Here is a 24,948-nt window from a genome sequence, read left to right as displayed (position 1 = left end):
TGCTAGCATCCAGAGTATTAGCTTTGTTTGGATTGGTTATTTTCCCCTTCATAGTTTAAGAATGTAGCGTGGTTTAAAAGGAAAAGGTTTCCTAAATACTGTAACTCAAGTTCCCAGCTAAGTAGATGACATACATAAAGTAGGGACATACATAAACTGCTCCACATGTCAACTTTATGAGCATTATTAATCAGTATTTCTTTAGGTTTTTTTTTCCCCTGAAACATAGGGGTTTTTTAAAATTAATCTTTGGAATTGAAAATAATCTGACACATTAAATTCATTTGGTAATTTTTTTAAGTTGCAAGATTATTTTATACATGCACACATACATATATACATACAAATTACTTCAACTGTTATTCTAGTGAAATAGAATAATTATAGAAATAAAAGTCACACATTTTCCTTGTCTTACCATATTTATATGTGTGCAAAGGCATGAGAGAGAAGAGAGATGTGTATATAAACTTTTCCTTTACTGTTCCATAATTTACTTTTTTATTTCAAAAGTATTTATGTAGGTTTTAGAATTGGTAAGCAACTTGGCAGTAAGTTTCTAGTGGACTGAGGTGGGGAATGATATAGGTGCCCGCTTACTTTTAAGAATATTACATTCTATATTTTCATTATCTTTCCTCATGTCTTTTGAAAGCATCATTTTATTTAAGTCCCATATCCTCTGACAATATCTTACACATCATAAGCATTCAGGGAGTATTTATTGACTGTAAATGCCTAAGATGATCATTTCTTCAGTGTAAACTATGAGTTTAAGATCATGTGTTTCTTGTTATCTTATGATTGATATTCCTGTATTTACTTAGAGTACATCTTCAAAATAGAGGAAGAATACTTCAGTAGTAATTAAATTTAACTATAATGTCTTGATGTGATATCTAATAATTCTGAGTTTATACTGATGGAATTTTACGAAAGATCCTCCAACTGAAAAACTGTATTTCACGTGACTGTGTTTAATATAAACATTTTCTAGCTTGCTGTCCAAGGAGCTAAATAATTTGCTTTTATTTTTTTGTAGAAAAAAATGGTAAATAGAACATTAAGACAGTTTACGATTCTCCCAGAGATTTTAAATATGTAACATATAATATATATATCAAAGTATGTCGTACTTTCAAGCCCAGATTTGAGAGCTCTAGGTTACTTTGCAACGAGTTTTTCTGTTATACCCATAATCACATTCTCAAATGAGACAAAACTTTTGCTAAATGTGACAAAAGAGTCCACCTGAGTATCTGCATGCATATTGGTTTGTGTTCAAGAATACTAACATATACTAAAGCACTGTGTTTACTTACTTAGCTTATAAAGATGTAGTGGTGGAAAGACATTAAGCTCAAATTTCCTCTCCAGCCGCTTATTTAGTTCAGTTACTTGATGCAGCTGAGCCCTTTTTACCTCATCCATAAAATGAGGTGCCTAATAAACGTTATCTGTTGATATTGATATTGCCTTTTGATGCAAACATTTAACATCTCTCATGCTCCAAGGAAAAGTGGAGGCAATCACAGTCTCAGAGAGAGCAGTCTATTCTCTGTGGAGTGAGTTGCAGGAAAGGCACAAATGAGGTTTCCTAGGTACTCCTCAGTACATTTTCACAGCTTAACTTCATTATTTGCTTTGAGATTAATTCTTCATATGGTAACACTACATTCAGATGTTAGTATGAATATCAGTATAAAAGCCAGGTTTTTTCTAAGACTTAGACTTCATTTTTATCCTGGATTATAATCCCAGCCCAGAATCTGTCTACTTATTTGCTTGCCTGGTGTGAGCTGTGGCATGGATGGAGCCCTTGACTTGGGAAGGAGACCTGTGTTTTAATCTCTGTTCTTCTCCCTCCAGTTAGTTTTGTGACACTAAGCTGATTTCTCAGACCCTTTTCCTCTTTATAATTTTTGTTAAGGAAAATTAAAGGATGATATCAACAAAGATTTCGTAAAATCAAATAGTCAAGTGCAGTAAAATTTTTCATACTTGAACCGGTAGCATCTGTCACAATGGCCAACATATTTATTTCAGTTTGGGCTCTAACATCTCTAGCATCCCTACAAATCCTTGTCATTTCAGTCACGGGCCAGAATATATCTTCACTCAGTGTCTCCATCTTCTCTGTGGTAGGAAAGCTTTGACCCATGTTCCTTTCCCTCTTCATCAGCCCTCACTTCATCCTAGGAATTTAGACCACAGAGAACGCTGCTGTTGTTTATAAGACAGTGTGCCCGAGTGCATCTGTTTGCTTTCTCCTGACCAGATCTGACCTTTTGTCTCTCCCTTTGCTCCCATCTCCTTATTGGCTACTAAATTTATTCCACCCTTTATTACCATTCTTCTTCAGATGGGTCATTTATTCTTCCATCATCTATTTACCTGCGTTTGTTAAATGTCTAGTCTATGCTAGGCTATAGGGAGCAATAACGTAAAGAAAATATTATCACTGATCTTGAAGGGCTTTTGGAATACTGAGGAAGGCAGCCATGTTGAAAAAAATGATGGCATTATTTTAAGTCTGGAGGAGCAATATTCACAGGATGCATTGGAAACATAGGAGGAAAAGCTGCTGACTCAGCTAGGAAAGGTTAGAGAAGGCATTAGACAAAGACGTGGCCCCTAATCAGAGTGTTGAAGGACTCATAGGAATTTATCAGGCAGCAGTGGGGGTGGGGAAGGAGGTTACAGGTGTATTTCCTCTCTAAGAATAGCATGAGCTAAGTTTTCGGGATCCATTGACTCAAAAATATTTATTGACCACCATCTACATGTCAGGCACTCTTCTAAGTACTGGTCATGCAAAGAGTCCAGTTTGGGAGGTTTTCACAGTAATCCAGGTGAGATATGATGGTGGCTTTACCAGAGTAGTAGCCGAAGAGACGGTATTAAATCATGGAATACTGGATATATTTTGAAGGGGAATCAACAGGATTTGCCTAAAGATTGAATAAGCAATGAGAATACCAAAATAGTGGAGGGCAAATCTAAGATTTTTGCCTAGGCATTGGGAAGAATGTAATTTCCATTTAATATGGGGACTGTAGGAGAACTAGGTCTGGGGGGGCAATAACAAAGGCTTAATTTTGGACATTATATTGGTAAGCTACTGTTGCATAACAAACCACCCCAAAACTTAATGACTTAAAACAGGCACTCTTTAGCTCACAATTCTGTGTGTTAGCAGAGTAGGCTGGGTTCAGCAGGGCAGTTGTTGTGATCTTGCCTGGGATCCTTCATGCATCTGTAGGTCAGCCAGGTATTTTTTCCTTGGGGATTGGCTGGCATGAAAAGGGTGACTAGGCCAAATATCTCTTGTCATTCAGTGGGCTAACCTGGGTTTGTTTGCATGGACATTGCAGGATTCTGCAAACACAAAAGCATGTACAGTCTTTTGAGGCTTAGGCTTGAAACTGACAGAGCATCGCATATGCCATACTCTGTTGGTCAAAGCAAGACACTTATGTTCAAGGACGGAGACATGGACTTCACTTCTTGCTTGGAGTTGCTGCAAAGGGGCATGGTACAGGGATAGGAATAATTGTCACCGTGTTTGCAAATGATCAGATACGTTAAGTTTGAGGTTCCTTTTAAGTCCAGTGGAGATATCAAGTTGAGATCAATGTAAGACCCTGGAGTTCAAGGGAACTGTCTGGGAAGGACACATAAGTTGGGAGTTCACTGGCTTATAGCAGAATAATTTGAGAGTTGCCCTAAGGGTGAATTAAAGCAGCAGGAAAGTAGGTATAGGGAGAAAAGAAAAGATGCCTAAAGACTGAGCCCTGGGGCACTTCAGGGAAGAGACTGACAAGTGGCCATAGAAATAGGAGGAAAACCAAATCAGTGTGGTGTTTCTGGAAGCCAAGTGAAGAAAGTATTTCAAGGAAATCGTGACAGGCTGTATCAGATGTTGCCGATGGGTCAGGTAAAGTGAGGATTGAGAATGGACCATTGGATTTAGCAACGTGGAGGTCACTGATGATCTTGATGAGAGCAACTCTAGTCGGATGAGATGCCAAAGCTTGATTAGAGTGGGTTCAAGAGAAAGTGGGGAAGAGAAATTGGAGACAGTTATTATAGATAAATTTGTCAAGTTTTACTGTAAAGGGAAGGAAAACACATAAAGTGAAACCAGGGCAGAGGATGTGAGATCTGGGGAGATTTTTGTTTGGTTTGGTTTTTAATGGGGAAAAGGTAACATCAGGGTTGTTTTTTTTTTTTTTTTTCCTTTAAACATCTTTATTGAAGTATAATTGCCTTACAATAGTGTGTTAGCTTCTGCTTTATAACAAAGTGAATCAGTTATACATATACAATAGGTTCCCATTTCTCTTCCCTCTTGCATCTCCCTCCCTCCCACCCTCCCCATCCCACCCCTCTAGGTGGTCACAAAGCACCGAGCTGATCTCCCTGTGCTATGCGGCTGCTTCCCACTAGCTATCTATTTTACATTTGGTAGTGTATATATGTCCATGACACTCTCTTACCCTGTCCCATCTCACCCCACCCCCTCCCCATATCCTCAAGTCCATTCTCTAGTAGGTCTGTGTCTTTATTCCCGTCTTGCCACTAGGTTCTTCATGGCCTTTTTTTTTTTTTTTTTTTTCCTTAGATTCCGTATATATGTGTTAGCATACTGTATTTGTTTTTCTCTTTCTGACTTACTTCACTCTGTATGACAGACTCTAACTCCATCCACCTCATTACAAATACCTCCATTTCATTTCTTTTTATGGCTGAGTAAAATTCCATTGTATATATGTGCCACATCTTCTTTATCCATTCATCTGTCGATGGACATTTAGGTTGCTTCCAGGTCCTGGCTATTGTAAATAGAGCTGCAATGAACATTGTGGTACATGACACTTTTTGACCTATGGTTTTCTCAGGGTATATACCCAGTAGTGGGATTGCTGGGTCGTATGGTAGTTCTATTTGTAGTTTTTTAAGGAACCTCCATACTGTTCTCCATAGTGGCTGTATCAATTTACATTCCCACCAACAGTGCAAGAGTGTTCCCTTTCCTCCACACCCTCTCCAGCATTTATTGTTTCTAGATTTTTTGATGATGGCCATTCTGACCGGTGTGAGATGATATCTCATTGTAGTTTTTATTTGCATTTCTCTAATGATTAATGATGTTGAGCATTCTTTCATGTGTCTGTAGGCCATCTGTATATCTTCTTTGGAGAAATGTCTATTTAGGTCTTCTGCCCATTTTTGGATTGGGTTGTTCGTTTTTTTGTTATTGAGCTGCATGAGCTGCTTGTAAATCTTGGAGATTAATCCTTTGTCAGTTGCTTCATTTGCAAATATTTTCTCCCATTCTGATGGTTGTCTTTTGGTCTTGTTTATGGTTTCCTTTGCTGTGCAAAAGCTTTTAAGTTTCATTAGGTCCCATTTGTTTATTTGTGTTCTTATTTCCATTTCTCTGGGAGCTGGGTCAAAAAGAATCTTGCTGTGATGTATGTCATAGAGTGTTCTGCCTATGTTTTCCTCTAAGAGTTTGATAGTGTCTGGCCTTACACTTAGGTCTTTAATCCATTTGGAGTTTATTTTTGTGCATGGTGTCAGGGAGTGTTCTAATTTCATACTTTTACATGTAGCTGTCCAATTTTCCCAGCACCACTTATTGAAGAGGCTGTCTTTTCTCCACTTTATATGCTTGTCTCCTTTATCAAAGATAAGGTGACCATATGTGTGTGTGTTTATCTCTGGGCTTTCTATCCTGTTCCATTGATCTATATTTCTGTTTTTGTGCCAGTACCAAACTGTCTTGATTACTGAAGCTTTGTAGTATAGTCTGAAGTCAGGGAGCCTGATTCCCCCAGCTCCATTTTTCGTTCTCAAGATTGCTTTGGCTATTCGGGGTCTTTTGTGTTTCCATACAAATTGTGAAATTTTTTGTTCTAGTTCTGTGCAGGGTTGTTTTTTAATGAGAATGATCCAATAGAGAGAAAAATTGCCGATGCAGGAGAGAGGGGAGGATTGCTGGAACAGTATTCATCCGTGGGAGAGGGGATGGGATGTAGCGCAAAGGGGAAAGGTTGGCCAAGTAGGAGCAGAAATAGGTGATCCATCATAACAGGAGAGAAAAGAATGTGTAGTGTTAGCAGCTTGAGAATGTTGTCCATTTGTTTTATGTTTTGTTTGTTTTCTCAGTAGAATAGGAAGCCATCATCAGCTCAGAGTTAGCATGGGGAAAGTGTTGGTGGTTTGAGGAAAGAGAAGATGTGGTAATCGCCAACACGTGGCAGTCATTCACCACATAACAGGCACCATTTTAACCACTTCAAATGAATCAACTCATTTGATTATGTTAGGAAACATGATTCACTTGAGAAACTTCACGCGTTTGTAGCTTAGAGTGTTAGTGTCCTAGTGGCGGTTTCTTACACTAGAGAGGGCGGGGCCACATCATGAAGGGTCTTGTAAGCCACTCTTAGTAGTTTAGACTTTATCCTGTGAGTAAAGTGAGTAAAATGGAGGGAGCAGATGAAGGCGTATATAGTTCTGCAGAATTTTAAACAAAAAGAATGATATGATCAGTCTTACATTTGTGGAAGATAACTAAAAATATTATGAAAAAGGTTCTGGAGAAAGGGAGAGCGTTAGAGGCAGGGATTCCAGAGAAGAGCTGAGTAGGGCTTATACTAAGGTAAATTACAGTGGACGTATAGAAGAAGGTAAATTACAGTGGACGTATAGAAGAAGGAACAAGTTTAGAAACACGTAGGCAGTAAAATTGTACAGGACTTGCTAATCACAGTTGAAGGAGCCAGTCTAGAATGGTGTCCAGTTTTCTGTCTTTGTTTTGAAAGATTATATGCTTACCTTATCCAATACACAGAATAAAAAGCGGATTTTAAGAAAAAATGAGTTCAGTTGGGTAACTTAGCCTCCAGTAAGCTGTAATATAATTCGAATGTGGGAAACATACTTAGCATTTACATAACTGAAGATGGCATTGTTGACTGACAGTTTGAAAATACATCATTACAGACTTTCATCCATCTTCCTTTCTGCATTTGTATCATATGGATGAATGTTATATTCTAGTGAAAAGCTTATTGCTATTTTAGCCTTAAGTTGGAAATTCTTAAGCTTAAGCTGTCATTCTTTTATAATTCATTTAGTATACTAACATTTATATAAGTAAATTTTAGTTCCTATTCTGTGTCTTAAGCTCTTTTTCTTCTAATACATTTAGTAGGATTCCACATTCTGTTAGTGTTTATACATATCTACATTTATGTCTGTATATATTTTTTAAGATACAGAAAGAAACCTAATTCTATAGATCCTTCACAAACAATGATAATAACATTTTGTCAAGTTTACAGTAGAATGACAGGAACAGTGTTTCTGACTTTCTTCACTCAATTTAAACCCTGGTAATTGTACATTTGCATTCTTCTCTGAATAGTACTACAGATATTTTGACAAATAGACTCTTAACACAGGCAGTAAATGGTTAAGCTTAACTTATACTTCAGATATTCTGGAAATTACTTATTTTGAAACTATTTATTTTTAAACATATAAAAAACTAGTTTATTGGTTATTGAGGAGACAATATATAAACTATACCTTCAACCTGGCCAAAAGATGTGAGCAACCAAACAACATGCAGATAAGAAATAAGTACAACTAAGTATAAGTATTATTCCCACGTCTGTCTATTGATGTTTTGGAGGATTTAGAATAAGGTGACAGTGATGATAATTACGTACTCTAGCCAGCAGCTGCCTGGACTGACAGCTTTAAATGCAAATTCACTGGGTATAATCCGAAGAAAAGGAAAACACTTACTCGAAAAGATACACGCACTCCAGTGTTCATAGCAGCATTGTTTATAATTGCCAAGGTATGGAAGCAACCTAAGTGCCATCAACAGATGAATGGATGAAGAAGATCATTACTTCATTGTTGACTCAAACCTGAAAGAGTATACGCCCCTTTCTAAATCTCAGAACTGCAGTTTTGTGTACTGCCACCAGATGGTGACAGGTGCCTTGATTCTTCCAGTGTATTGTCCCAATAACAAGGTCAAGGTCCTGATACAGCAAAACCACAATTTGTCTTTGTCCAACTGAAATGAGAATGCTTTCCTTATTAAAAAGAAAAGTTGTACTGTTTTATTATTATCATTAGCCTAGGGAGTAATTTTTTAAAATACAATTTACAATGAGCTCAGAGTTTCTATGACCAGAGAATGAATGAAGTACCCCAGGGGACTTGATACTCGGGATTTAAAACAAAGAAAACAAAGAATAAATGACATGTAAAGAACCGTATTGTTAATAAGGGGATACTTTATACCAAACAAACAACGTTGACTTCAATTGTGTACTGGAGAAAAAATCCAGCTTTTTATATTGTTTTAAACATTTTTCTCCTTAGTTAACTGTATTATGACAAAAAAATCAAAATTCTACAGACATTAATTTAATAATTGATTGTTTTATCTATAAAGCAAGGTAAAAAGGAGCATGATTAATCTTCATCAGATGTCTAAAAGTTGATCAGTTTTTTCTTCTGTGCATAGATAGCAAAGTATCTCTTAAGGATTACTTACCTTTTTAAATTGAAAGATATAAATCTTTTAAAAAGTTAACTATTTCAAAGTATTTTAAACATGAGCTTATGAAAATTAAATGTCTAGAACAAGTGTTGTGTGAAATCACAGCTTACTGTGTTTAGGCATTTAACAGTAATCTTTTGTAGACTTTCGAAAGATGTTTCTTTCATCTTATTCACTCTGAATCATACCTAGGAATCCAGTCTCTTTAGGTTTTGTAGCACATTGGAAAGACTTCAAGGATGATTTGGCTTCAAAACTTTTTCCAGGAGTTTGTCCTTAAACCTCTAACATCTTATCTAATAAGTGTCCATGTAGTTTTGTACATTTATGTTACGGGTGCTTTTAATTAAGATAGTATTCTGATTTCCTGCTCCTGTGTCCTCCTGCTAAACCCAGTCTTCACAGATTTTAGTGACCAAGCTACGAGACTGTATCCTTACATTGGCAGTTTGAATCGTCCTTGAATTCCAATCAAAAGCTGGCACTCTCCTAACTGACATTTTCAGTGAGAGTTGCAGAGTAAGTATTATATGAGATTGAAATAGCATAAGACCTCATTTTGCAGTTCCTGGTGCCTTTGAGTCTTACACACTTTAAAAAGAAGAATGCTCAAAAATATTAAAATTTTAACATTTCTTTAACTTAGAGGAACATGACTTGTTGGCATGTGTCTGCATCCCTCCACCCACTCCTACCATTCTCTCTTGAACCAACTACAGGGGGTGTTTGCAGTTGTCCTTATCCACAGAAATTGCTCTATTCAGTTTTTGACTTTTGTTTTGCTAAGTTCAACTGTCAGTTCTAAGATTTCATTTTACTTGCTCTGTTGGCAGTGTTTGACAGGATTGATCTTTCTCTTTTCCTTGAAACGCCTTCTTCCTTTGCCTGCTGGATATCATCTCCTACCTCAGCTGTTCATGTCCAGTCTCTTTTCTACATCCTCCTCTATTCTGTATTCCTAGGACTGTCCCAGGGGTTTGGTCTCTTCTAGGCCTTGCTACCTAAGTTGTCTTATCCAGGCATGGAGTATTACCCAACATCTGCGTGCTTATGACTCTCAGGTTTATCGCCGCTCCATCTAGGGTGTATTTGTTCATTGTCTCTCTCCTTTTACTGGAAGATAAGCTCCATAAGAGTAGGGACTTCATTTCTGTTCATCATTTTATGCTCAATTCCTAGGACAATGTCTGACACATAATACATACTCAGTACCTTATATGGCAGGATTCTTGGTTTTATGAATAGTTCATCTTTAATCTTGGCCATAATAATGAATTAGTCAACTATTACTTTTTCTGTTTTGAGAAAAGTGTGTGTTGTATTCATTTTTTTAATTTCAATAATATTAAGAAAGTTATCTCCTTATTACCTGAATTTATTTCAGCTCACTTGATTACATTTATTTTCATTGCCATGAGTTAAAATTTTAAATAGTGGATTTATTTTCAGATTTAGATAGAGATTTTTTTTTAGCATACTACTTTTGAAAGACCACTTTAAAGGTTCTGTTAATTTTTTGAAAAAAGGTAATTTTTTTTAATTTTAAGTACTTCATTTTCTGCATGGTGAATCATTAATGTGTCTAACATTTTCAGTGACTTGTAAATCTTTTTTGCTTTGTTTGTGTTGTGAGACTTCTTATAAACAGAATTTGGTATCTCAGTAATATGATTGACAAAACAAACACTAAATATTAGGATTAGCACTAACATTTTTTACTGAGGATGGACTCAGAAAAGTAGTTGACTGTAAATGTCAACTTGGGTCCATTCTGAGATACATACTGGAAAAATTATAGTCATGTGTCCATACAGAAAACCAGGTGACAATAGGTTAAACTGTAAGTAACATCTCTTTATCTCCCACTATTTACAAAAAAAAATTACTTATAAACTTTCATTTATAAGTAAGTGAGCACCAAATTAAAGAAAACTGAGTTAAAGAAATATTAGTCTGAAAAGAAATGCTCAAATTTGATTTATCAGTGCTATGAATGTTATTTAACTTTTAGCCTAACACATTTGGCGCTGTTGTTATTAGTCTAAATTAATTAATTTGACCTTTGTATTTGGTTTTTAATTTTAGAGAAATAATAAACTTGCTGGAAAATTTAGCAGAATATAAACTTTTTAATAAGTTAGTAGTCGCGCATACCATTTGAAATGCTTTGTTTCTGCTTGTGTTCTCTGCTAAATTTTTTTTCCATTGAATCTGTGCTGCTTCTTTGCCAATGTTTTCCACTGTAGAATCTCCATCTCGCAACCTTGCTTCTCGTGAGCGCATTTACAAAAATTATGGTGTAGCTGGGCCTGCCTCTGCTCTCTCATCTCTGTCTCACAAACTGAAGGGTGGGTATGCGTGCCTTCACGGATGGGCCATTCTTAATAAACCTAGGAGGTTTCAAGAAAGAAGTTTTAGTTCACCTCAGTCATTTTCATCTCATTCCATTTAAGGTTAAAGTTTATAATTTTATTTAAAATTTGATATTTGGGGGTAATTTGTGATATATCTGTTCAATATTGTATTGATTGTCCTAATCGATATGCCTGTTTACTATCTGTTGGTTAAATAGAACTCTGGCTTAATTTCAAACCTATATGAGATCTTAAATAAAATAAGTATGTAGAAATAGATGCCTTTGGGGAATTGTAACACCATTATTACCAGAACAAGGTGGTATATGTGTAAGCCGTAAAGCACGTTGTGATCTATAAGAATATAGTATCTCATGTGACAGGTTAGTCTTAGACTCATTTTTTCTGTTAGGTAATGTAAAAATCATTTTCCTGTTTTCGTTTTTTTTATGAGAAACAGTTTGATAATTAAATTCTTTAGTTTACCTTAGTTTTCAGGGCTGTCCTGTCTGGCATGAGTCTTCCTTATAGTGTTTTCTTAGCTGCTTTGTTTTAATACTTTAAACTTAGAAATGTTTAAACTATTGACAATTGATAAAATGCCAGACGATTTTAAAATATGTTCTGGTCTTATAAAATACTGTAGATACCTAATCACATATTTTTGTCTTAGTGTAATAATGTTTAATTAAACTTTTAAAATCTTGTATTCCTAGAAATGAGTAGAACGGTTTTACATTTCTCCTTTGTACAGTTGACAGTGATACTATATAATATTGTAGTATAATTATAGAACCTGATCTCTGTAGTATATAGTCTTGTGTAACCTGATATATAGTATATACTATGGCATATCATATTACAGTAGAGTATTATATTATGATTATATTATATTATAGGGTGGTATTATATAACCTTTTATTTATAATTTTGGCATAAAAATATGCAGGTTATTAATGAGTACCTAATATTTAATATTTTCACTAATCTGTTTGAATGTACTAAATTTTTATCCTGTCCTGTATTATTTTTTCTTTAGAATCTTTTGAGATTAAAAAAAGTATCCATTATTGCTTAAACTTACATATGATAAACATTAAACAAAATTAAGTGATGAATGTGAAAATATTTATGATCTAAAGCTTTTTAACAAATTGTGTTGATATTTATTGATACTTAAAGCAGCCACATGACCATTTTTAGTAATACTTACTGCATGCCTCAAAACTTTTGAAACCCAAATGAAGAAGATAAACATCAGTTAGTTAGTATGTGGGTTTACCACACTTAACTAACTTGACGTATTTGTTTTTTAAAAATATATGAAATATATTTTGGAAAAGTAAATTTTTTCAGCGGGATGTAACTGTAATCTGACATCTTGGGAAGAAATAAAGGTGCATTATTTATGTGCCTAGACTCCAACAGGTATTCAGCTGTCACCACTTACAGATCTTAAAAAAATATTCACCATTACTTGAAGCATAGAAATAAGGTATACAGCTGCCCATACTCTCTGACCCTCTCTATATAACAAACATTTTTGCCAGCATATGACAAGTGGTGTTCCTGATATTTGGAAGATTCAGTTGTTTAGCCCGTCACAGTGGAGATTTCCTTTATGAGGAATTGTGCATCATTAATTACAAAGCAAACCTCTTTCAATTCACGAATTAATCTTGTAGAGAGAGGGGTGCCAAATATTAAAGATTTACTGCTTATTTGTCTAGATTCAGCATTATGTACGGTTCAGCTCATGAAATAAATGTGATGATGAAGGCATTTCCAGCTGTCAGAGTAATAAAAAAAACTAGTGCTCCAGACATCAGTCACTCCACATTAGTGGCAGGGACTAAGCTGATGCTTGATTCTACCACATACAGTATATTGGTTTATAAAATCTGACCCTCACACAACAATGGCTCCTGTCGCCTCTGCCCTGTGGCCGTGGGAGCCATAAAAGTAAAAAGTGAGTTTTTAGAGAATCTGAAGATTTGTGACTAGCAGAAGGGAAAGAAACTAAGAAAATAGGAATTTGTTTGCTCATTTAACAAAAGCACTTACTATGCTGACCCATTCTTGACATGACCTCAGTGGAGAGTAGTAATGAGCAAAAATACCAGCCCTTGCAGGCCTTCCATGAGGAGGCAGATGCCATGGCAAAGCTCTCTTGACATTTAGATAACTAGGCTGTGACTCTACCCACACACATTGCAAGCAAGCCCCAAAACACGTTTCTACTTTATCCAAACTTGTTCATATCCCTTTAAAAAGGAAAAAGAAAGAACTACAGTGTAACCTGAGTCATCTCAATTTACTAAGTATCCCTTTTTCAAAAAATATAAATGCTTCTAGCAAGGTTTATGGATTTTCAGTTTTTCATGTCACTTGAATCACTTCAATCAGGTTGCTTTCCTCCTAACAGTGAACTAGTATCACTTGCACTGAGGGTAGAAGTTTTGATTTTAGGGAGGAAAGATAATCCTGAAGGTTGTACCACAGACTGACAGCAAAGACGACCTGGCTCTAATGCCTCAAAGGAAAAGCATGAAGTAGTAGGAAGGAGAGACACTGAACGAGGGCCAGGATGCCAAAAACAAGTGGTGCTCATGTAGAAACATCTAGTGCTTTGCCTAGGAAAGAGCGAGATTATTTTTCTTTTTATCCTTTTTTTTTCTGTTATTCTCCTGACTCCTTGTTGAAAGGCCCCAGAATTCAGACTTGTAATTCTAATTCTGAGGATCCCACCATTTTTCTTCTTCAAGCTCTGAGTTCTAACCAGCTAAGCTTATGAACTAAATAAGCTTTTAGAATATAACCTCTTTACAAATAACAGACTGCCTGCATTACATGTAATTAAATAATAGCTTTAGGGCATTCATACATTGATTATAAATTATTCTAATCCAAACATTAGAATATTAGAATTATAAAATGATGTAATAGAAATTTGACGAGAATTCCCCCTTTTTTCTTTATTCTTGAAGTATTTTTGTCTGTGACAAGCAATACAAATTTTTTTTAGCTATGTTTTTTTATTTCATTGTTTAGTGGCTAAATCATCAGTAAGTTATAATTATATTAACAAGTTTCACTATGAAATGGACCATACAGGTGACCGAGGAACTATCTCAACATCTTCTAGACCAGTCTGTACATCAGGAAAATCAGAACTGCCCTCCAAACACAGCAGAACACTTAAACCCGATGGACGTATGAGCCGGACTACTGCTGACCAGAAGAAGCAGAGGGGTACAGAAGGACTATCGGCTAGTGAATCTCTCATGTTGAAATCCGATGCTGCAAAGCTGAGGTCAGATTCTCACAGTAGGTCATTATCCCCCAACCATAACACCTTGCAGACACTGAAATCTGATGGGAAGATGTCTTCTAGCTTCAGAGCTGAATCCCCAGGACCAGGTTCTCGGTCGTCATCTCCTAAGCCAAAGACTCTCCCAGCCAGTAGGTCTAGCCCATCCGGTGCTAGCTCTGCACGCTCTTCCTCACCGCACGATAAAAGTCTACCTCAGAAGAGCACTGCTCCTGTTAAGACGAAACTTGATCCTCCTCGGGAACGTTCCAAATCAGACTCTTACACCCTTGATCCAGATACCCTCCGCAAGAAGAAAATGCCCCTCACAGAACCATTAAGGGGACGATCAACATCACCGAAACCAAAAGCAGTACCAAAGGATTCTAAAGACTCCCCTGGATCCGAAAATAGAGCTCCTTCTCCCCACGTGGTACAAGAAAACCTCCACAGTGAGGTGGTTGAAGTCTGCACTTCAAGTACTTTAAAAACGAATAGCCTAACAGACAGCACCTGTGACGAAAGCAGTGAATTTAAGGGTGTGGATGAAGGTCCAAATAAAGTTCATTTCAGCATAGGAAAAGCACCACTGAAAGATGAACAGGAAACGAGAGCATCCCCCAAGACAAGTCGGAAATGTGCTAATAGGCACACCAGGCCCAAGAAGGAAAAATCTAGCTTTCTCTTCAAAGGAGATGGATCCAAACCTTTAGAGCCAGCCAAGCAAGCCATGTCCCCTTCCGTGGCTGAGTGTGCCAGAGCCGTCTTTGCCTCTTTCCTGTGGCACGAAGGCATAGTACACGATGCGATGGCTTGTTCCTCTTTCTTAAAATTTAATCCTGAACTTTCCAAAGAACATGCTCCTATAAGAAGTAGTTTAGGCAGCCAGCAGCCTACAGAAGAAAAGGAAACCAAATTAAAAAATAGACACTCATTGGAAATATCATCTGCACTGAATATGTTTAATATTGCACCTCATGGACCAGATATATCTAAAATGGGTAGTATCAACAAAAATAAGGTATTGTCTATGCTTAAGGAACCTCCTCTGCATGAAAAATGTGAAGACGGGAAAACTGAGGCCACTTTTGAAATGTCCATGCATCACCCAATGAAGTCTAAGTCTCCTCTTCCCCTGACTCTGCAACATTTAGTGGCTTTTTGGGAAGACATCTCTTTGGCTACTATCAAAGCAGCTTCCCAGAATATGATTTTTCCAAGTCCTGGTTCTTGTGCAGTCCTTAAAAAGAAGGAGTGTGAGAAAGAGAATAAAAAGGCCAAAAAAGAAAAAAAGAAAAAAGAAAAGACAGAAGTTCGGCCCAGAGGTAATTTGTTTGGTGAAATGGCCCAGCTGGCGGTAGGAGGACCAGAGAAAGATACCATCTGTGAGCTCTGTGGAGAGTCACATCCATACCCAGTGACCTACCACATGAGACAGGCTCACCCAGGTAAGTGATGTTATTGAATATATGTAAGTACTTTGTGTAGAAAAACAAATTAGGTCACTTTGACTTAAGCTGTTCCATGAATTATGTTAAAGTACAGGGAAACTTTTGCCCAGAATTTATAGTGTCTTACAATGTAATTTTTTAAGTGCTTTATCAGTACAGTATAGGGTTTATGAAAAATAGGTAAAGAAATCTAATAGTATGGTGGTAAGGCAATCTAGTACTATTTCATTTTAATGTATCACATTCTGAGATATTGTTAACTTTTTAAATATTTTATGTGTTACCCAAAAGATGCTGTTAAGGTGTCTCACACAATAGAAATAAGGACATGTCCATACACACAGGAAAGGTCACAACATTAGGTCTCCTTTGATTGTATTGTTTTCCTGTTCAGAATTGCAAGTTAAATTAGATTATACTGATTTCTTTGGGCATTTTCCTGTGGAAGAGATTAACTGTTTCATCAGAAGACAGTTTTATGTTTTAGGTAAATGTAACGATTTCTGTAACAATTAATATTCCAAAATTCACTTATTATGAATTTGGGTAAATGTTTTTCTCTTCCTACATATTACACTGCAACCTTTTGTAAAATACATGATTTGTAAAATATATTATTCTCACAGAGTATTTTATACCTAATACCTGTCTTCTCCAATTTTTTTAGCATACTTAAATAAATCTAAATGTACCCATATCTTAACATTTCTTTTCATCTGCCTGTATAGAGTATCGTCAGTATTTTAGTCATCGTTTAATTGATTACTTTTGGTTACACCTGCAATTTTGCTGATATAATTAACAGCCCAGGTCGGGGTTAGATATTTGCTTCAGTATTTTGCTTACTTTGAGAAGGAAAAGCTGTCATTTATGTACAGGTGGCAAGGAGCAGACTATTACGGACACTTAAAGTGTTAAATTTTTATTTATGTTCTTACTTCAAGGTTGTGGCCGGTATGCTGGTGGACAAGGTTACAATAGCATTGGGCATTTTTGTGGAGGATGGGCTGGTAACTGTGGTGATGGTGGCATAGGGGGAAGCACGTGGTACCTGGTGTGTGATCGCTGTAGAGAAAAATACCTCCGTGAAAAACAGGCTGCTGCAAGGGAGAAGGTATTTTTATTTTGTTCTGGCTATGCTGTTAGTGATAAGGATAAACCTTATAAAAATCTCTTTTTATGATCATATTATCAGACAACTCCACATAATTGATACTAAAGATCAGCCTTCATAACAGGAATAATATATAAATTTAATTTATGTACCAGGTCAGCTGTTTTTAATTACAAAAACAAATTATATCTTGGGATAACACAAAACAACTCTCCTGTAGCATATATACCTTATTGACAGATGTTTACTGCGTAATTTTGTATTATTAATTTGTCTGCTATTCTACACATATATATAGCTTTCCCTCTTCACCTTTATCTCTCTTAACTCTCTCTTTTTCTTTTTCCTTTTCTTTTTCTACTCTTCATCTCCTCTCTCTTTCTCTTAATCCCTAATTATGTTGAGGACTCATGGAAAGTCAGGATCATTCACACTAGTGACACACCTAGCTAAAAATATTTGCCAAATATACATGCACGCACACACAGATTATTTACTCTTTTATTTAGATAACTACATTTAGATTTTACTACTTAGGTTTTTTAACTTTCCCAAGGAAAGAGAAAAATATAGTTTGCATTTGATATAAATTATTTTTCATAAGTTCAGGAGAAGCATGAAGTGAATGTTGCTTTTGGGAATCACTATTATTATTTGAAAGCAGTTCTACAGTGTTTAATAATTTTTATTGGAAATTCAAAATATGTTAGGTTAAGAAATTTAAAATTTGAGTATAATTAGGAAAAGATCCCTACAAATTTTCTTTCCAGGTCAAACAATCCAGGAGGAAGCCAATGCAAGTCAAGACTCCTCGGGCCTTGCCCACTATGGAAGCTCACCAAGTGATTAAAGCAAACGCCCTCTTCCTGCTTTCCCTGAGCAGCGCGGCCGAACCAAGCATTCTGTGTTACCATCCTACAAAGCCATTCCAGTCTCAACTTCCCAGCGTGAAAGAGGGCATTTCTGAGGATCTTCCGGTTAAAATGCCTTGTCTCTACCTGCAGACATTAGCTAGGTAATATAACTCGGCTGTTGTTTTTTTAAATCACTTTGGATTAACAGCTACTGTTTAATATCATGCTCTGAATTTCCACACTACAGTACATATTGTATACAGCAAAGTGACCTCCAGGAATTTATTTTCTGAGTTGCCTTAACTCAGAAATATGACTGGTAGAGGTATAAACTTTAGAGTAGTAGGTATTTGAAAAAATATGTAAATACTGTGTTGATCTGTATTATTATTAATACACAGTATGTCTTAGTAAGACTTCAGCTATCTTTTAGTCTTTGCTAGGTAGACGTCAGTGTGTTAATAGTGGGAAATGCTAAAATGGAAATAAACTGATATTTGCTATCCAAAATCTTTCATTTTTCAAATTATTAATTCTGTTAGCATCTAAATGTTGGTTAGCTGAGTACCAGCTTTGTGTTACACTAAGATGGATATAATAAAATCCTGACTTCGTGTGTTCACACTCCGGTGGAGACAGATATGTAAAGGAAACATTTAAAATGTTACGTGAGGAGTACTTATGATAGAAGTGTGTATAGAATACTGTCATAGCGTAAAAGGTAGAGAGTACCTGAATCTTCCCAAGGAAATAAGGAAAGGTTTCCCAGAGGATATGACATTTTAGCAGTCTTGAAGGATAACTAGAAATCAATCAAGCAGGAAATGAGAGGAAAGCATTTCCTGACATAAAACACATATGTGAGGACACAAATGAAATAGCATTACACATTGAAGGAATACAGGCTTATTAAAGTATCGGTTACCAGGAGAAATATATGAAGTGTTGTTTCCCAAGACCAGGTAATGCGTGTGGCTCTGTAGCCCATGCTAAGGTTGGATTTTATCCCATAGAGGAAACAGTGGATAAAGAAGAATTTTAAACAAGGAAATGCGTGAACTGGTTTGCAGTTGGGAGATCACTCTGCTGCTAATGTGGAAACCGGATCAAAGGGCATAAGTGAAGATGGAGAGAAGCCTGTTAGCAGTGTACTGTTTTTCCTGTATTGGGCTTTGCTGGTGCAACCCATATGTTCATGCATTGTACACTGATACTCTAAAACAGCCTTTCATAAGCCAAATTCAGATTTTTTTCATCAGCAGACAAATGAAGATTTCTAGAAATTGCCTGCTGCCGTGGCTTTCCAACCAACAGTTCCATTTTGAGAAGCAGAGTTATGTATTTTGTTTGTTTGTTTTTGTACTTATTATTCAATAAAATGAGTGGGAAACAAAAATGAAAATGTGAGACTAAGGACATTTGGGACTGCGGAGGAAATCATCAGGAATGCCAAGTACAGCAAGCCTTCAGCTTCAGTCACCTGTTTGCTGTACTTAGGCTAGTACCTCTCTGTTCCAGTTTGAAAGGATAGAATCAAATGGTAAAACATGTAAAAAATGCTGGCATACTCTAATTATGGATTTTATATTCTTAGCCCTTTGGGGAATAGATATCCCTCTAACCCATGGAACATTTCATATATCTAATCTTTTTCAAATTTCACTCTTAAAAAAAAAAAAAAAAAAGGTCACCGCCTGTGCTTTAGTAGTCCATGCAAGAAATGTCATGAGCCTGAAGCAAGGCAGTGATGGTGGGGAACAAGAAGGGGAATAGTGAGAGGGAACCTGGTATCCACAGGCCTAAGTGACTGGTCGTGGTCGAGGGCTGAGCCTGCTGTGACACCGAGATACTTTAGTGTAAGGCACCTGGATAGCTGGTGGGATCACTCACTAAAGCTAGAAGATGGAAACGTTCTAAAAAGGAAAGAAAATACATTCAGTTTTGGATTTGAAATGTTTATGGTACCAGGAATATCTGTGTGTAAAATTATCAGACTTTTATCTCCTTTCGCTTACATCTACGACTATTTTAATACTTTAATCCTCAGTTACAGACTTAATGGGTTGCTTTTACTTTTACGAAGGAGATTAAAAATAGACAGTTATCCGTATTGCCATCATACTTCAAGTTATTGGGTTTGATTTGATGCAGGCATCATCATGAAAATTTTGTGGGTTATCAAGATGACAACCTATTCCAGGATGAGATGAGATACCTGCGTTCAACATCTGTACCTGCCCCGTACATATCAGTAACTCCTGATGCGAGTCCCAATGTATTTGAAGAGCCAGAGAGCAACATGAAGTCCATGCCACCCAGGTATTTGAGTTACTGTCTTTCTGTTGAGTCCAGTGTTTGGTGGAAGAAAGACTGTAAGCTAGAAGAGAATGCTCTAGAAGATCTTTCATACATACCTCCATCTCGGGAAGGAAGTTGTGTCAACTCTGCTAACTGTTAGAGCAGTAAGAAAAAGCATGCATTCATGAATCAGGTAAGGTCCTTGATAGCAGAGGCAGATCCAGTTGGAGAGAAAAGATCAACTAGTGAAGCAATAAAGGATTCCATTTCCATTGTATATTATATCATTTAATGCTGTACTAAATCAGACTAGAGGAAGGTCACTTTGAGGCAGTACTTAGAGAAGGTTTCACGGGAGAAGTAGCACTGAAAGTAGATCTTGAGCTTCTTGGATTATTACTTGCAGTGCTCCCCCCGGCCCCACCCTACCCCCTTATAGTATCAGAGTAAAGGGCTTCTTGAAAACTGAAGAGAAGCATATAAATATGATGCAGAAGGAAACAGGGTACCACTGAGAGTTTTTAGAGGAGGAATGACATGGTACAAATGCAGAAATAGTCTCACAGTGTCAACTGAGAAGCTGAACATTTCAATCAAAGATTACAGCTGTGTGTGTAGAATTGGATGGTGTTGGCAATGGTTGTTAAAGACAGATGGGTAAAGGAAATATTTTGGAGGAAAAATCAGTGTGACTTGTTGAGTGACTGGATAATGAAAAGGATCAGTTTAGGATAGCATCAAGAGTTCAGGCATGAGTAACTGTGAACACGATGTCATTAGAAAGGAAACCTTTGGGTTTTCTTGTGTTGCTTGAGTTTCTTCTCAAGCTTGATCAATTTTACAAGAACAAGTCATTATTTTTTAGGTTGTACAACAATTTTTTACGTTGATAGATAAACTTCCTCTAAAAGCAGAAAAGATGTCTTGTGCTTTATAGTAACACCATATATACAGTGAATTAAATGAACATATCCCTATATTCTGGTCATTCTGGAGCCAAACAGCAGAAACTGACATCCAGGCACCTTTACTCCAGTTAGTTATGTACAACATTTATCATCTGTTCAAACAAGAATGTGCACACACTTAGGCAGTGAGGAAAGAAAATGGCCAGGGAGTTAGCTAACACTTACTAGAAAGTATATAAGCTTTACTGAGGGACATAGGATTTTAAACCTGGCTTGAACGATGGAAAAGAAACAACTCTAGAACTCAGGGTGAGAGCAAAAATAGCCCAACATGGAATGAGGTGACAGAGAAAAGAATACATTGAAAAGAATAGTTTATAAATTTGCCTTAGAAAGTGAAGAAAGGTATTTCTCTTTTTTATAAAATGTCTCAATAAAGAAAATTATATAACCATCTTAATACTTTTTCAAGTGTTTTTGAATGCCGCCATAGTAAATAGAAAATTGTTGGTTTCCTAAAGCCCGCCTGAAAACCATTGAGTTCTCATATGGACGTAAGTATAATATAACTGACACTGGAATTCAGTTTGTCACCTCTCAGTACACTTTGGTGCAGCCACGCTCTGGACGGGCTTTGGGCGGCACCCCCAAAGAATGAGAAACCTCACAGAACACTCAGCACCAAAGGAAAATTGCGTCCTTTCACTTTTCATTTTATTAGGGCTCTGTAGGTACATATCCATTTTCTTTCTATTCAGTGCTGTTATGAATATATCTGCCTGATTTTCCTGAATATCATGACACATGTCTTCCACCACGGTGCTTTTGATTCTGAAAGGAGCTTAGAACATTTGAAGCCGTTTCTTCGTTTTCATTTGAAATGCAAAGTAGATTTAAGAAAACTAAAAGTTTTAAGATGCAGTTCTGAAATCAGTCAAAATGTGGCTACATTTGGAAAGATCAAATTATGACTTAAAGAGAGAGTGTCAAGTTGGCTTTGAATTTGTATTCTTCCACATGAAATACAGGTTCCCGTATTTGACTACACTATTAAAAACTAAATAAATATAGTATCACATCATTCACTTTTTCTCTTGAGTTTTTATCTGTCATCTTGTTCTATCTGCAGTTTGGAAACCAGTCCCATAACTGATACTGATCTTGCCAAGAGAACTGTCTTCCAAAGATCATACTCAGTTGTTGCTTCTGAATATGATAAACAACACTCCATTTTACCTGCACGAGTTAAAGCCATTCCTAGAAGAAGAGTTAACAGTGGAGACACTGGTAAGTATAAAGATAAAAAAGAAGATTGAGTGATCCAAATGGTTTTATTTGTAGATATTTTTTAAAATCTAATTTTTGAAGGCAGAGGAATGGATTAATTTTAAATTGTGGTAGACATTCCTTTTATGTGACTTAGCCATAAATGTGCCTCTCTAAATTTCACATCTCAGTTGGAAGAGACACCCAGAGATCGTCCAGGGTTGTTTAAGAATAAATTGACCTTTAAAGTACATTACTTGTTAGATATCTAAGCCAAATATTGCTACCATTCTCCCTTCCACTAAGCTTCAGTGAACCAGCAGCTCCAATGACTTAACACTTTCACAGTGATCTTCCCACTCGCAATAGAAGCTTGTAACTCCTGTGGCTACTACCACTCAAATAGATAATAAAAACTGGGGATATGGCTAGCTCTTAATCAGTAAAAATGTTAGATAATCTGGACCAATTGGCATCAACAGCCTCAAACTGGGGCTGATTGATTCTGTCTCAAGAATAAAGAAACCCAAGAAAAAAAAAGGATAATACGTTAATGATTTATCAGGCCAACCACTTAGTAAATGAAGATCTGACCTAATATTTATAGGTAAATGATTATGTATCTTATTGAAGATCTTCAAGGAAAATATTATTGAGGATAATCAAATATTAATGATTTCTAGGTTCATTCAACAAGTATTTTTGAGCTCTTATTGAGGTACCATTTGTTATAAAGCAGTCCTGTAGAAAATGATGGGGATAAGATGTAGATTCCATTTAGGGAGAAGATAAATCACTTCATGTTTAGTGTTTTAGAAAGCATGGACTTTAGATTCAGACCTGCAAAAATAAAAACAAAAAAACTGCAAAGACTCTAAAGTGAATAAGCTAGATACTATTCATTAATATCATCTTAAATACATTAATCATATGTATTACCTATAAAAGTTAATAATTTTCTTTTTTTTTTTTTTTTTTTTCCCTTTAAATAGAAGTCGGTTCTTCCCTCTTGAGACATCCATCTCCTGAGCTTTCCCGGCTAATCTCAGCCCACAGCTCTCTTTCCAAAGGAGAACGAAATTTCCAGTGGCCAGTTTTAGCCTTTGTTATACAGCATCATGATCTGGAAGGTCTTGAAATAGCAATGAAACAGGCCTTAAGGAAATCTGCTTGTCGAGTTTTTGCTATGGAGGTAAGAATACATTAATAGGATTATTGATTCATTCATCATACAATTCATGTGATGATTCTATTTAATGCTGTCCCTTTTTTACCAAACAGAAATTGTGACAAATTAAGAGACTTCAGTGAATAGAAAATATCGTGCTCGCAACAAAATTAAACTCAAGTTTTTGAATATAAATGAATTTAGAGTTTCATAGTTAAGCGCTCTAAAAAACTTTATTTCTGCATTGCTTCATTATTTGAATCCTGATAATATCTTTTTAAAAAAGCTTTTTGTAATCGCAGAGTCTTTTCAGTTAGAATAATCCTGCAAAGGGGATGAAAAGTGGGCTTTTGAGTTGTAAATTTAACAGTAATCCCTTATCTGAGTCTCTGGAAATGGATTGCTATATATCATAGACTTATATGTAATAAATTTTTTTTCTTTATCATGAGTAGGAGGTAACCTGCCATTTCATCAATGGGAGCAATATGAGTTTATTTAAGTAAATGGTAGCTCGTGTAGAACTTAAGAAACATTCTGTGTTGATCCTGAATGCAAGTTGGAAAAAAAATGTGCATTGGGTAAATTAATATGAAGACAAATATTTGAAATAAAAAGTATTTTGGGAAAGTATTTTGGTATTGCATTTCATAGGTATTATTTTCCCTATTATTATTAATTTTTTAATTAGGCCCAAAATTATTGACTGTGTAAGTTCAGTGTACTTTCAGTGAAATGAAGATCAGACTTCCTAGTATCTTTCCTTAAAAGACTTAGTCCAGGAAGGTTCTTTGTTTCCGAATAAGAAAAGTCCTGCTATGTTCACTCGTATATTTTCTTTTTATCTCGGACTTATTTAACCATCATTTATCCAGGCTTTCAACTGGCTTCTGTGTAATGTCATCCAAACAACTTCTCTCCATGATATTCTGTGGCATTTTGTGGCATCACTGACTCCTGCTCCAGTGGAACCAGAAGAAGAAGAGGATGAGGAAAATAAAACAAACAAAGAAAATGCAGAACAAGTAAGTGAGGTTCTTGGTTTTTTAATTGTCCATATTTTTATAGAAAAGTAGAACTACTTTCAGATAATACAGTAATTTTCATGAGGTCATTCACAGATTATATAACTTAAAGGCAGGAATAAAATTTCAATGCTATGAGCAACACATTAACTATGCTGAGTGAAAGTTTTCTGTCTCCAAAAACGCTGTCAGTCAATTCTGATTTCTCACTAGCCATCACTGTCTCGAAGCAATCAACTGCAAGATAAACACTATCACAGTGCAGTATAAGACAGATAAACAGGGCAACATTATTACAGAGAAGATCAGTCTACTTTACAACATTACTGTAAGGTACAGAGAGTGAAAATGATACTGTGTAGGGACATGAAATTCAAAAATCTTTGGCTAGAAGGGACTTGTATTTTATAGGAGGCAGCCTGTATAATGGAAAAGCATTGAACTTGGACCCTGGAAGCCTGGATTCCAGCCCCATTTCCACCTCTGTAGCTGTGACTTGCGGGCCACATTTCTATTTCTAGAATAAAAAAAGTAGAGGACTAAATCCTCCATTTAAAAGACTGTCAGAATAGGCAGAAAAAAACAAAAGCTAGATACTGTTTAT

General features: G+C 36.2%; 1 protein-coding gene across 1 annotated transcript in view; it reads left to right on the top strand.

Annotated features, from left to right (window-relative positions):
• Window positions 1–24,948, top strand: part of MYCBP2 (MYC binding protein 2) — a 270,931-nt gene that overhangs the window by 209,667 nt on the left and 36,316 nt on the right. The window contains 7 exon segments of the mRNA XM_036831466.1: window positions 14,065–15,708; window positions 16,656–16,825; window positions 17,596–17,840; window positions 19,831–19,998; window positions 22,015–22,172; window positions 23,144–23,343; window positions 24,195–24,344. Coding sequence (XP_036687361.1) covers window positions 14,065–15,708; window positions 16,656–16,825; window positions 17,596–17,840; window positions 19,831–19,998; window positions 22,015–22,172; window positions 23,144–23,343; window positions 24,195–24,344 — 2,735 coding nt within the window.

The sequence above is a fragment of the Balaenoptera musculus genome, chromosome 18, assembly GCF_009873245.2.
Source record: "Balaenoptera musculus isolate JJ_BM4_2016_0621 chromosome 18, mBalMus1.pri.v3, whole genome shotgun sequence".
Classification (NCBI taxonomy): domain Eukaryota; kingdom Metazoa; phylum Chordata; class Mammalia; order Artiodactyla; family Balaenopteridae; genus Balaenoptera; species Balaenoptera musculus.
This window is presented reverse-complemented; position numbering and strand designations above follow the sequence as displayed.